Genomic DNA, 13891 nt, shown 5'->3' with positions numbered 1-13891 from the left:
ATTTGTCAAGACGTTTTGGAAATGTGTGAAAATGATCCTCACTTTTTGGACAATGTTATCATGGGTGATGAAACATGGATATTTTGAAACAAAGAGGCAAAGTGTCGAATGGCACACCTCAGTGTCCCCTCACCCCAAGAAGGCTAGAATGAGCAAATCAAAGATCAAGATCATGTTCATTGTGTTTTTTGATATTAGAGGGATCGTCTACCATGAGTTTGTACTCCTGGGACAACCGTTATCTCTACATTTTACGTAGTAGTCTTTTTTTTTTCATACTTGTAGACTTGGTAACATTACTTTCCAGACAGACCTTGTACTAAGTGGATTGTAGATTGAGAATTCAGTACTTATGGTGAGATTATACGACTTTGTTGGTTGCTTCTTGCATTACACTCCAGTTTACGCATTCTTCCCATTAGTTTGTATCTATGCTTCTCCTTTTCACTTCAAGATATACTTGTTTCTTTCACCACAGTTTTTGTCTGCTTCTTCTATGTTCAGGTGGTTTCCACTGAAAAAGATGCTTTGATAATCCATCATTCACATTAAATGACCAAACTAAAATAACTTATTCTTCTCCATGAAAAAATATTATCCTGCACCTTAATCCATTTTTTAATCTCTCCATGTCATACTCTTATGTAGACTTGTGATCTTGGGAAAATGTCACCAGTAATTTATCTTCATCGTTTCCAATTTCCTTTCTCACAGTTCAGCTCAGCTCCATGTGTCACATATCTACCTAGCACTGCTTTAAGCATGAAGTTTTAAGTTCTACTATTAAAGGCATTTTTTCATAAAAAAGGATGCAACCTTTGTATCAATGCTTGATTTTGACTAACTTCATGCCTAACAGATGCCTACTATATTTGTAGTTGGCCATCTCTGTCAGCAAATTCAGCTCATAAACAATCCACATACTACCACACACCAAGCCAAAAACTTGGTGTGTGGTAGTATGTGGATTGTTTTTATTAGCAGGATGGAAAAAGGTGGAAAGCAAATTCCTGTCACCTAAAAACAAGAATGCTTTAGCCAAATAAAGATCACTGACAAAAAAAATTGTGGTCTCTGACAAAAAAACTCTGGAGCTTTGGGTTTGCTGCCTTCATTGTCAAATTGGTTATTGCAAAAATCTATGTATGGGAAACAGAGAAGTAAACAGGTTATGTTCAAAAAAAGTATTATTCTATTTGGTGTTTTTATCATTTCTGATAAAGTATATTAAATTATTATTTTTTTACATAAATGTAAGGAATGTCAAATAATACAAATTAAATAAAATCATGCACATAAATCTACAATAAAATATAATAGAGGTAAAATTAACTTTTATACTATAAATTTACAAACAATTACTTTATTCTTAGATTGCAATAAAATCTAAAAAAAAAAATTAAAATTAATCAAAAATATAATTTGATTTTTAAATATCGTTCATTAGAATAAAAAGTTTTTGTTGTCAGATACATTATAATTCAGCTTTGAAATGTTAAGTATTGCTTAAACCCTTCACATGTGTGGATAGTTTATTGTAATATTTAATTTCTGCATATTAAGTTCATTCATTTAATTTCTGCGTATTAATTCCATTTGAACATTGTTTAATTCTAATGACTCTTATGTAATAGAAAAACATAATTGGAGTTAACAGTTACTCCAAAAAATTATTCCATAGTTCAAATGTGTTAAAATTATTACAAAATAAATATTACCTTGTTAATAGTTAGTGTTAAAAAATGCATATTTTTTGAAGATGCAATGAAACAGTGAATAAACAATGAAAAAAGGGATTTCACCTTTTTCACTGTTGTTTACCTTTACAATGTACAGTTTAAAAAACGTATAAATTTAAAAATGTATGTGGCTTTGGTGCTCGTCCAGGAACAATTCCATAGCGATACCATTTGACTATGTTACCTGGAACAAAAAACTGATTACTCTTCAAAAAAGTTAAATTTTACTTCTTTTTATATTAAGTTTTCTTAATTTCTTTTAATTAAAAGTGTTGAAATTTGTAAATTTTATTATAATATTGAAGGCAGTGTATGTTTACTGTCAATTGTTGTCATAAAATATAATTTATGTTTACTCGACATGAGTATCTTTTATTCTTTTATTTAAACAGGTTCAGCTGAGGCAATGCCATATCAGATCACACCACCTGAAGTATCCGAAATGGTATCAGTTAGCAGTTTTTCACCTACTACAGTTCAAGCAAGCTCTCCTATGATGCCTACTCACCGAAGATCTCGATCAGGATTGGATATTAAATTCTCTAGTGGACAAGTTCAGCCAGATATAATGCCCGACTTTGATTTAGTGTCATCCCCACAGGTATTTGCATGTTGTTAGGTTAATAATTTATTTATTAACATTGATAAATAGTTTGATGAATTGCATTCTAGCAGCAGAATGTATTTTTTGTTTTATTTTTTGTTAAATTTCATTTTTAACTTTTTTACTTTAAATTTTTAGAGAAATGTAGCTTTTAGAATGCGGCTGTATGACATTGGTTAGTATGATGGGTTTTAAATTTGCTGGTTTTTTAGGTTTGATTGCTAGTAATTAGGGTACTGGTATTTTTCATTCTTTTGTTCTAGACTTATTCCTAGGTTCTATTTTCATAGGGTTTCACCCATAAAAAATACTATTTTCTTCAAAACTAGATAAATTAAAATGATCAAATAATGTTACCGCTTTCTAAAAATAATTTTGTTTCCTTGCAAAATCATCTTGGTAGTATTAATATGACTTTGGGAGTCAAAAGTTTGGAACAGATTACTATATATACAAGGTTATTATGAGAAAATGTTTAAAGTATAAATTAAATAAAAACTAGAATACTTAGTTATTTTATTTCATTTGTCAAATTCTCTTATCTTAAACAGTTTTGTTACGCAATCACATTTGTGTACCCTTCATCGCTTGAAAAATGTCCAATTGATATTCAGTCTTTCTGTACATGATGTAAATATTTTCTCTTATGCTTGTCATTGCTTCCTTAATTCTTTCCTTTAAATTATTCAGATCGTTTAATTTGTACAAGTAAACAATGTTTTTAATTTATCTCCACAAGAAAAAATCTCAAGAGGCTAGGTCTGGACTTCTTGGAAGCAGGGTATAGGGCCTTCTCAGTTTGCCAGTTTATCTGTAAAATTTTCCATCCAAATGATTGCATTGAAGTGTGGAGACGTATCTTCTTGTTAGAATTAGATTTGATGTACATTTTCGAATTCATCAAGTTGACCAAAGGAAGAGTCATTTATCAAATCAAGATAAACATTTTCATTAGTACTTATCAGCAAAGAGGCTCAATTTCACAATTTTTTATTAAACCATCCCAAACATTAATTTTAGGTGTATTAGTTCTTGTTGTGTCATAGAACTGATGTAACTAGTGATAGAATAGCAGTAATTCCTTTTTAATAAGAAACATACATACTACAGTATGAAGAAATACATGTAGTACATGTGTTATCAAATTATTGCCTTATTATTGTTTTTTACATATTAAACAAATTTGATGTAAGATTAACCAGGATAAAACTTAGAATTATCAAATTATGTTCTAAATTGAAGTGTATGCAATTTGCATTACTTATGTTGTAGGATTCAAGAAACAAAGAAAAAAGTAATTTGAACTTTTTAAGTTAGAATTGGCAAGTTTTACTGTAGTTGTAATCATATTTCATGTATAGTGAATACTATTTTATATTAGGATGAAAAAATTGTAAATTTTTGCAATTAAATTTCTACATTTTATGAAACATAATCTAATTGCTGTAATACAGGTGCCACCTGATCTTCAGTCTGGATTAATGCCTGGTCCAAAACGTCGACCTCCTACTGTTGAGCCATTTGATGAATCTGCACTCATTGCACAAGCAAGTGAGGCATTTGTAAAAGAGCTTGGTTTAGGTGATGCTTCACTTATTGGTGACGGTAAAGTTGAGATTAGAGAAGTACTTGGTGGAACATATTTAATGAAAGAAGAATCTCATAAGGTAGTACATCTTTTATTTCAGTCTTTTTTTGAGTTCTTTCTGTAAAAGTAGTATATCCAGTTATTGAAAAATGATATTATAGGTTGATGTATTGTTTTCAATATTGTTTTAAAATTTGGAATGTTAAAAAATATCAAATGGAATTACTTTATGTTACAATTTTATTTTATAATTTATTGTTATGTGTAGATTTTTTATTTGTCTATAAAACAACTAAAAAAAAATTAAGTTTTCTAATGCGTGTATAGAAGTTTTTTCTATAGAAGTTGTTTCTCCAAACAATATTGGTGTTACTACTGCTAAATATTAACATTTTCAAAGCATGTTATCTACATTGGACTTTCAGTATTTAATTAAATACAATTGTGAATAACCTTAATTAATCCATTACACATTGTTGGAAAAATTAAAGCATAGCATACTCTACAGTCAGCGAATGATTCAGTAAAAAAATAAATAAAAGTCATAGGTTATAAATACTTTCTGAAAAAAATAACAGTTGATTCCATGATAATAAAGATTATCTGTCACTTTTGAAACACAAAATTAACAGAGATGCAGAACTCTCTGATATTGAGAATCTTGTATAGTTATAAACAGACAAACTCACAGAGAAAGATCTAAAGTAATTAATAAAACGAGTTGTGTGATTTTAACTTGAAAATGAAGGTGGTGCAGTTAAACCAGAAATCACTAAGTCAGTAAATTAGATTTTTTTTTTTGAGACAAAGTTACAAAACCAAGCTCTATAGTTAAATTTATACAAGGAATGAATCATTTAGTTCAAATGGCATATTGAAGTTCTAATGACATTAATACAATTAGGTTTATGAAGAACCTGAAATAAGTTAAAAATAATAAAAGCTAATTAGACATGCATCTTTTATTTTGTTATTGATTTATGTAAAATATTTGAATAATAAAAACTAAAAACAGAATTTAAAGATTGGTTTAAATTATTTTTTAATGTGAATAATAGTATGTAATACAAAATAGAACTATTAGAAACAATAATACATTTGTTTACCTGCTAATAATTATTTACTTTTTAAAGAAAGTTTCATTCTTTTTTCATTTGTTGATTGTCCTTGTAATTTGCAGTATTTGTATTCATGAGATTTTTAGAAACTATAGGCTCTGGGTATAGTAAGGGAGTTACAGTATTATTTTATTTACATATTTCAATAGAAATGGCTTTCTGTTTTAATATACAAACCTATTAGCTGTTATAATGTTGATTAGTTTTAGAACCTTTTTTATACAAATATGTTTGTAACTGAAGCTCATGTCAAAATAAGGTTCAGTTTCCTATTTTAGAGATTTTGTAAGAAGTAATTTCTGTCATACATATAACATGCTATGATTTACAGGAGATAATCGACAATGAACCTTCTTTTCTTAAATTTAGAATTTTTTAAGTTTATATATCATATTTTATTGATATATCTACAGCATAGCCAACACTCAACTTAGAAACAAGATAATTTATTTTTGAACTTCATGTTAATGTAAAGGCATTATGTCATCAAATAATAATAAAATATAAATTCTGTTGGAATAATATGATAAGTTTTTAAGAAAATATATATATATATAAAAAAAAGTTATTTTTAAATATCTGTTTATTTTTATTTTTTTATTACGTGTACATCAACAATCATTTATGTTTCCCTCGCCTCCCTTTTTAGTACTTAGCTAATACTACACTCAACATTCAGCCTGCATCCTTGTTAGATATTTGGTTACTTAAAATATTTTTATTCATTGTTTTAAATACTGAATAGTTAGAATAAGATATACATAAAATGAAAATTATGAAGAATAATTGCAAAAAAAAAAAGAAAAGAAAAATGGTTTTTATTGGATGTGGAAATGGCTAAAGAAATTTTTGAAGACTAAATAAACAATCTAGTTAAACAATATGAAAAATTTAATGTATAAGTAGTGATTTTGAAAAGTAATATATTATGTTAATTAAATTAATATAATCCTTTTAATATAATCCTTTTTATATCATAATTTTGTTCTTATTTCAGAACAGACAGACTTTAAGAAACCGTTCCTATGTAAGTTGACACTGTGTTATCACTTCTGAAACCCTTATAATATATTAGCTTAGGATCTGAATTGAAAACTATGTACCAATTTATTTATACTATATTTATTATGTGTTTGTTTATTGGTTTTATAAAATGTAGATTAATCATTAAAAAAATATGTAAAATGTGTTTTTTCCTCGGAAATTAGCAGCATTTTATATCATTAATTCTTTAAAATAGCATATTCAGAGAAAAAGATTATAACCAACCCTAAGTGTAGAGATCTGCATAAACTAGAAATTTGATTTAAATTAGCAGAAAATAATCTTTAACAGGTTTTAAAGCTTTTATTTTGTAGATATATTAGTTTGCCTTTTGTTAGTAAGAAATTTATATATTACTATTATTTGTTTTTAGGATGTTGCTTTGGTGTATTTATTATCAGGATCATTGGTTGTTTCTCAAAAAATGACTGATAACCAAGAGGAAGTGAATATGTTTACTGCTCATCCCGGTGAAATTGTTGGAGGATTGGCTGTGTTAACCGGTGAACCAAGCTTTTTTACTATTCGTGCAAAACATGCTTCTAGAATTGCACTTTTATCTAAGAGCACAGTTTATGGGTATGTTTAAAGTTTTATGTTTTAAAAATTGTATTCATTAATGAAATATTGACACCTTGGTAATTTTTAAGTTAAAAAAAAATTAATTAATGATGAAATGATTTCCAAATTAACTAACGCTTAATGCATGACCCATCCACCTATTCATCTCTTATAATTTATTGATAAATTTTTCTTCCCCTCTTTTTATGTTAATTATTTTCATTTGAATTTTATCAACCGACTTATTTTCATCATTCCTCTATTTACATTTCATTTCAAAAGCTGAGTTTCTTTAATGTCCAGGTTTTTGGTTGTCTGTATTTATATACCATAAAATGCTACTATTAAATATTTTAAAGAATTTCAAGATCTATGTTACATATTACCAGTTCTCTTTTCTCAGTGAAAACTTACCTGGATTATGCCAGTCCACTGTTGTGTTTTCTATACTTTGTCAGTCCTTTTTAATTGTTTTACCTAAGCAAGAGAATTCTATAAAGATTCTGGTTTTCAGAATACAAAAGTAAAGAGAAAGGTTGATGTATTATATGTCTATTTTATTATCTTCATTTCTGTAATATTTGTACAATTTGATTTATTTTTATTTACCCTCAAACTGTATTTCTCTCCAACCAATTAATCCATACCAGTAGTTATTCAGTTTTGTGTGTGACAGACATTTTTTTAATTATTTCACCTATGCAAGAGAATTCTCTAAAAATTCTGGTTTTCAGAATACAAAAAGAAAGAAAAAATGTATATATATATATTGTGTTCCATCATTATCTTTTCTGTAATATTTCAATACCTTTGATTTATTTTTATTTACTCTCAAATAAATTTCCCTTTAACAATTGAATCCACACCAATTTTATTCTAACTCAGTTCGGTTTCTGTCAAAAGAATGAAGTTTTAACATCTAATACATTTCTCTCTTTTGATTGTTTAATCAAATATTACCCTTGATTCTATTATTACTTGTTCTATCTGAAAAATGAAAAACAGTAAATCCTTTACATGTAGAATAGATTCTTCTATTTGATTTTACTAGATGTAGTATGAATAAAATGACTAGCATATGGGAAATTGAATCAGGAATTTATTGTTTTTATAATCAGTAACTTTCATTAACTGAACTGCAGAGATTATTCATTTAATTTAAGATCTTCTGTTTAAAACCTTGTATTGATGTAACATTTACCAGAATGAAAAAAAATGTATTTTAAAATAGGTGGTATTAGTACTTATTTTGACAGTTGGTCCACAGTTTCATTTCTAAGATGTGTTCCTTCAATGATAAGTTCTTAAGTCGCTGTACAAGAAGAGTGCTTTTTCATGAGTGTTGTTAAAGCTGGGAATATGTTTAAGAGGAAATTTGATATATTTATTAAATAATCTCTTCTATCCTTATGTTTTATTTGGTACTCAGATTACTTATATCAGATTTTTACATACTTTTTTAATAATCAGACTAACATATAATTACTTATCATGCTAATCATTAATATTTAATATGCTGTCATTGGTATCTATTTTATACATTTTTTATTGACATTTTGTCTGTTTTTTAACTGATTTCTTGAATTTATCAAAGTTTTTGCTTGCCATAAAATTTTGATTAAATCTGATTAATCATATTCTTAGAGGCTATTTAATAAATTAAATCCTACATTATTTGTTTAAATTAATTAATTAAAAAGCTAATTAATTAAAATTACATATATGTAGTTTTATTTCAGAATTTTGAGAGAGCGGCCAGAAGTTGTTCTTCATATTGCACATACTGTTGTTAAGAGGGTGTCACCATTTGTTCGTCAGGTTGATTTCGCACTTGATTGGGTTTTTAAAGAAAGTGGTCAGGCTGTATATAGGTAATTATTTATAGAGTAGTTTACTTATGTTTGTCCTGTGGTTTTGTTAAGTTGTTATAAATTTAATTAAACTAGGAAGCTAAATAAAAACAGATTGAGATTTATATAAAATAAAAGAAAAGGACATCATTGAAGTGTACTAAGTAAAGAAATATGATTTTGGTTCAACATTATTTGGAACATATTGGTGAGCTCCATTTGAAAATAGGGGATAGTATGTCAAAAGTCTAAATCACATTTAATGTCTCAGTACCTTTATATCACTAGAATTGATTAAGTTTAGTCAATTTAAGTTTAGTAATTGCTTATTATTTGTGTTTTTTTCTAATGAACTTAGTAGTCTGAATGAATTAAAAATAAATAAATTGTAATAATAAGATTAATAGATAATTATATGATCAGATAAAAAATAATTATTACTAAAATTATTGCTAGAAGTTTTAGCAAAATTATTTAATATTTTTTTATTTGTATATAATATATGTATACATTTTTTTCTAGACAAGACGATGATTCAGATTGTACATTTATTGTATTAAGTGGTCGACTTCGCTCAGTTATTACTCATAAAAATGGTAAAAAAGAACTGGTGGGAGAATATGGAAAAGGAGATTTAGTTGGAATTGTAAGTGATCAGTTTTAATAATATTTAATTTATCAATTTTTTAAATTTCAATTGTACTCATTGTTAGGATTAAATTGATTGGTAGAAATTGTAACATTTTATAGCCAAAAGAACCAAAACAATTAACAATCTTCAGCTCTATAAGTTAGATCAAAATATAAAATATAATTTTCATGTGAATAAAAATCAAAGATAAATAATTTTTTTTTGTCTTCAGTCATTTGACTGGTTTGATGTAGCTCTCCAAGATTCCCTATCTAGTGCTGGTCTTTTCATTCCAGTATACCCCCTGCATCCTACGCCCCTAACAATTTGTTAGGGGTTACATATTGCTGCCTGCACAATTTTTTCCTTCACCTGTCCCTCCAATATTAAAACAACTATTCCAGAATGCCTTAATATGTGTCTCTTCTTTTAACTATATTTTTCCTAATGCTTCTTTCTTCATCAATTTTCTGCAACACCTCTTCATTTGTCAATTTATCCAGCCATCTGATTTTTAATATTTGCCTGTGTAGCACCACATTTCAAAAGCTTCTAATCTTTTCTTCTCAGATAATCTGATCATCTAAGTGTCACTTCCATATAAAGCTACACTCCAAACATATACTTTCAAACATCTTTTCCTGATGATTAAATTAATTTTTGATGTAAACAAATTATATTTCTGACTGAAGGCGAAGGCTCGTTTCGCCTGTGCTGTTTGGCATTTTATATCGCTCCCGCTTTGTCCATCTTTAGTAATTCTACTTCCCAAATAACAAAATTCTTCCACCTCCATAATCTTTTCTCTTCCTATTTTTACACTCAGTGGTCCATCTTTGTTATTTCTACTACATTTCATTACTTCGTTTTGTTCTTGTTTATTTTTACGCAGTAGTTCTTGTGTAGGACTTCATCCATGTCGTTCATTGTTACTTCTAAATCTTTTTTACTCTCAGCTAGAATTACTATATCGTCAGCAAATCGTAGCATCTTCATCTTTTCACCTTGTATTGTTACTCCAGATCTAAATTGTTCTTTAACATCATCAACTGCTAGTTCTATGTAAAGATTAAAAAGTAACGGGGTTAGGGAACATCCTTGTCAGACTCCCTTTCTTATTAAGCTTCTTTCTTATGTTCTTCAATTATTACTGTTGCTGTTTGGTTCCTATAAATGTTAGCAATTGTTCTTCTATCTCTGTATTTGAACCCTTATTTTTTTAACATTTTATTCTAGTCTATGTTATCAAATGCCTTTTCTAGGTCTATAAATGCCAAGTATGTTGGTTTGTTTTTCTTTAATCTTCCATCTGCTATTGATCTACTATTAATTTTCCTTATTAGGAGAATTATTGTTTTTTTGTTACTTTTGTCAAATGAATATATAAATCTTCTGTTTACTGCAGTGAAACATAAATGCTCTAATACAATATAATATTTACTGCAGCTTTGGTGCTCACCTCTTATTAAGAAATATATGTATGTACACAAGATTGGAAGTAACATACTTAGCTCATTAAGAGAACAGATTTAATATTTTAGTATAATAATAAATTATTTAAAAACTACATCTTTTCACATAAAAAGAAAATCATGTAGCAATGCTTCTGATAAGAGAAAGATGTTTCTGATGAGACTAATTTCTCCTCGGAGACCGGAAGTGGTTTTACACTTTCATAAGATACTTTATGTTTCCAAAATTTTTGGTCAAATTGCTTATTACTATAATTTTATTCTTAGCTGTAAAAAATGAAGCTTTATTTTGTATTTCTATAATTACAATGAGATTACTTATGTGACAGATTTGAGCTTAGAAAAAAAAAATTAAAGCTGAAGAATTTTTTAATTTTTGTATAACTTATAAAATTCGGTTCAAACTTTATTATATTGATTAAAAAAAATGACACCAAAAATAAAAACTAAAATCTATCACGGGGTAGGTTAAAATTATGATACACAAGTATTCCAATATATACAACTTAATAATGAAGTAGCTAACTTAATAATGGTTAGTACAACTAACCAAACACAGCAATATTCACTAAAACACAGCTTATACTTTAATAATTTTGATGACAATAATATGTTACCATTCTTACAAAAAAAAAATATGTTTAAATTGATATTTTGGATCCTGGTCTTAAAAGGGCTAAGCATATGAAGAGATGACAACATACTCAATCCCTATCTTTAATTATACATAAATAAAATATATAAATACATGACTACTATTCAATCCGTTAAAACTGTTTGATATGTTACTTAATATGAACTATAATTTGACATGTAGCTTATAGTAATATCATAATCTGATTATCCAAGATATAGTGACATGAAAACCTAATATTTATACATTTAAAATGAATTTTGCACTTACAAAGTTTTTTAATAAAAATGACTAATTTTTCATTTAATGTTTGACAACAAATTAAGAAAAGTGGTTTTTTAATTTTTAATTTTGTAAAATGATAATGTCCCAAATTTAAATTACCAAGGGACATTTGTTGCATCCTAGGAAATAGCAAGAATGTACTAGACCAGGTATTGTTACTTCTAAGAAGAATCAATATACTTCTTAAGATTTAATTATAACTAACGATAAATGTTTATTTTATTTTATTAATTGTAATATGGTTTTTCCTAATGGTTACATTTCATTTATTATTTTAGTTTTAATCTTATTTTATTAATATTTTAATATCCGAGAAGGGGCTTTTTTTGTTAATTTTTTGACCCAGGCGATAACGTAAAAGCATTTTTTGCCACCCAAAAAAAATATATATATATGTCAATGATTCCTTAATAAGATAATGAGTATGCTTGGATGACAGTATATGTGTACAATTTGTTTATTAAAAATGTCTAAGCATCTGTGTAAGTGCAAATATTATTTATAAATAATGTGTTAAGTAATTTTTATATGTTTTTTCATTAAAATAATTATTTTATAATGTTTTGGTTATTTTGCAGGTAGAAATGGTAACACAGACTCCCAGAAGTACAACTGTAATAGCTGTTAGAGATTCAGAATTAGCCAAATTACCAGAAGGTCTTTTTAATGCAATCAAATTACGTTTCCCCATTGTTGTTACAAGACTGATAAATCTTTTAGGTCATAGGATATTAGGTATATATCTTCTTTTAATTTTATAATTGAACAAATGTTTTTCTGTTTTTAATAATTTTTTTTATAAAGTGTTTCTTATTCTAATGAATTTAATTAGATAATATAGTAATATTTATTTCCACCAAATACAATAGGTTAATGCCCAATTACATTTTTTTAATTATGGATGAGTTGTGTGATATATGAAAAATACTGAGCTTGATGGGTATTTAAATCCAGAAACTTGAGGATGAAAGGTAGATACACTACCAATACAATTCTATCATAGTGAATGGTGTATTGAATAGCTTATTAATATGTTAACTATTTACTTTTTTAAAGGATTACTTACATTATAATCATTTTTTGTTTTGTTTTGTTTAGGGTCTTGGCAAAAACCAAGTTCAATCGCTCAACCAACTGTTGATAGATTGGCTCAGAATAACTTCTCAACTGTTGCTATCATTGGTGTTACTGATGATGTCCCTCTGACAGCATTCACTTACGAACTTTATCATTCTGTCAGTGCTATTGGTTAGTTATTATATTAATATTATCATCTTATATAGTTGCACTTTAAATTATATATATATTTTTTATTTGTTAGTAAAGAGTTTATAATTGCAACCTCCAACTTTAAATTAAAGTTAACTTAAAAATTAATGATTGCTTATCCATGTTTTAATTTTAAGCTGTTATTTATTATTTAGCTTTCTTAATTACCTGATCATTTTCTAAGGGGATCCTTTGTCATCAAAAGTGGTAAAAATGAAAATTAAAACATAAAATATGAAAACATTTAGTTAATAAGTATCTCAAATCATATTCTATAAATTTATATGAGACTAATAAAAAACTATTCAAAAAAATTATTCAACAGTACAGTAAATAATAATATAAATGAACATAAGTGAAGGGGAATCTGTAAAATCATCTATGGTTTGTAACACTTGTATATTACAAAAACTTTGTTAGGAATTATATTATTTATTATTAAAAAAAAATTTGTTTACATTGTGTCCCAATACCCTACAGATGACTCCCCAGGGATTCTTGTTCACCTGCTCATGCACAGCATTCCTTCACCATTTGAACTTTGTGAAAATATTGACCTCTATGATCTCTGTACTCAGGTGACAAGAACTACTCGCCATTCTGGATCACCCTCACATTGGGAACACAAACAACTGACATCCTGTTTCATAGCTGACAATTCCCTACTCCACCATGGAGCAAGCAAGCCTCTCTCGACCAGAACTGCAAGGAATTGAATTTTTGGTGGCATCAGTGAAGGCCGCCATCAGACTCACTGTCAGGTCTTCCAAATCCAGAACCTCCAGACTCCGATCCAAAATTCAAAGGCTGGCTGAAAGAAAGCCAACAAATTTTTTCCAGTCCACATGCCTGTGCAGAAAATGATCCTGCTGAATTGCAATGTTACATTGGTAGCACTTACTCATACCACCAGCAATCTCATAAAGAATCAATCAAAGATCGCCTGAGCAATCAACTACCTTCCAGTTATAAGCATTGGCAGGGGTATACCTACCAACGGTAAGATCAATGTTTGTTCCTCCAAAAACTGTCACCAATCTACATTACCTGCATTGGTGGACAAATCTCCAGGTACCTTAAATTCCTGAATACCATG

At 27.8% G+C, this 13891-nt stretch overlaps 1 protein-coding gene across 9 annotated transcripts in view; it reads left to right on the top strand.

The window, feature by feature from the left end:
- The window catches only part of sws (patatin like phospholipase domain containing sws), a 161767-nt gene that overhangs the window by 74221 nt on the left and 73655 nt on the right, over positions 1–13891 (top strand). For 7 of the 9 annotated variants that reach the window (XR_012756976.1, XM_075370398.1, XM_075370399.1 and 4 more), the window contains exons 10-17: positions 2132–2340; positions 3798–4010; positions 6047–6076; positions 6467–6672; positions 8394–8525; positions 9027–9150; positions 12105–12261; positions 12625–12774. Coding sequence is in view for 8 of the 9 variants with exons in the window: in XM_075370398.1 (XP_075226513.1) it covers positions 2132–2340; positions 3798–4010; positions 6047–6076; positions 6467–6672; positions 8394–8525; positions 9027–9150; positions 12105–12261; positions 12625–12774 (1221 nt within the window). In the remaining variant the exon portion in view is untranslated. The remainder of the gene's footprint in view (positions 1–2131; positions 2341–3797; positions 4011–6046; positions 6077–6466; positions 6673–8393; positions 8526–9026; positions 9151–12104; positions 12262–12624; positions 12775–13891) is intronic. The other 2 variants (XM_075370405.1, XM_075370400.1) reach the window with 1 other exon arrangement.

Source organism: Lycorma delicatula, chromosome 7 (genome assembly GCF_047948215.1).
Source record: "Lycorma delicatula isolate Av1 chromosome 7, ASM4794821v1, whole genome shotgun sequence".
In the NCBI taxonomy this organism is placed as follows: Eukaryota; Metazoa; Arthropoda; class Insecta; order Hemiptera; family Fulgoridae; genus Lycorma; species Lycorma delicatula.
This window is presented reverse-complemented; position numbering and strand designations above follow the sequence as displayed.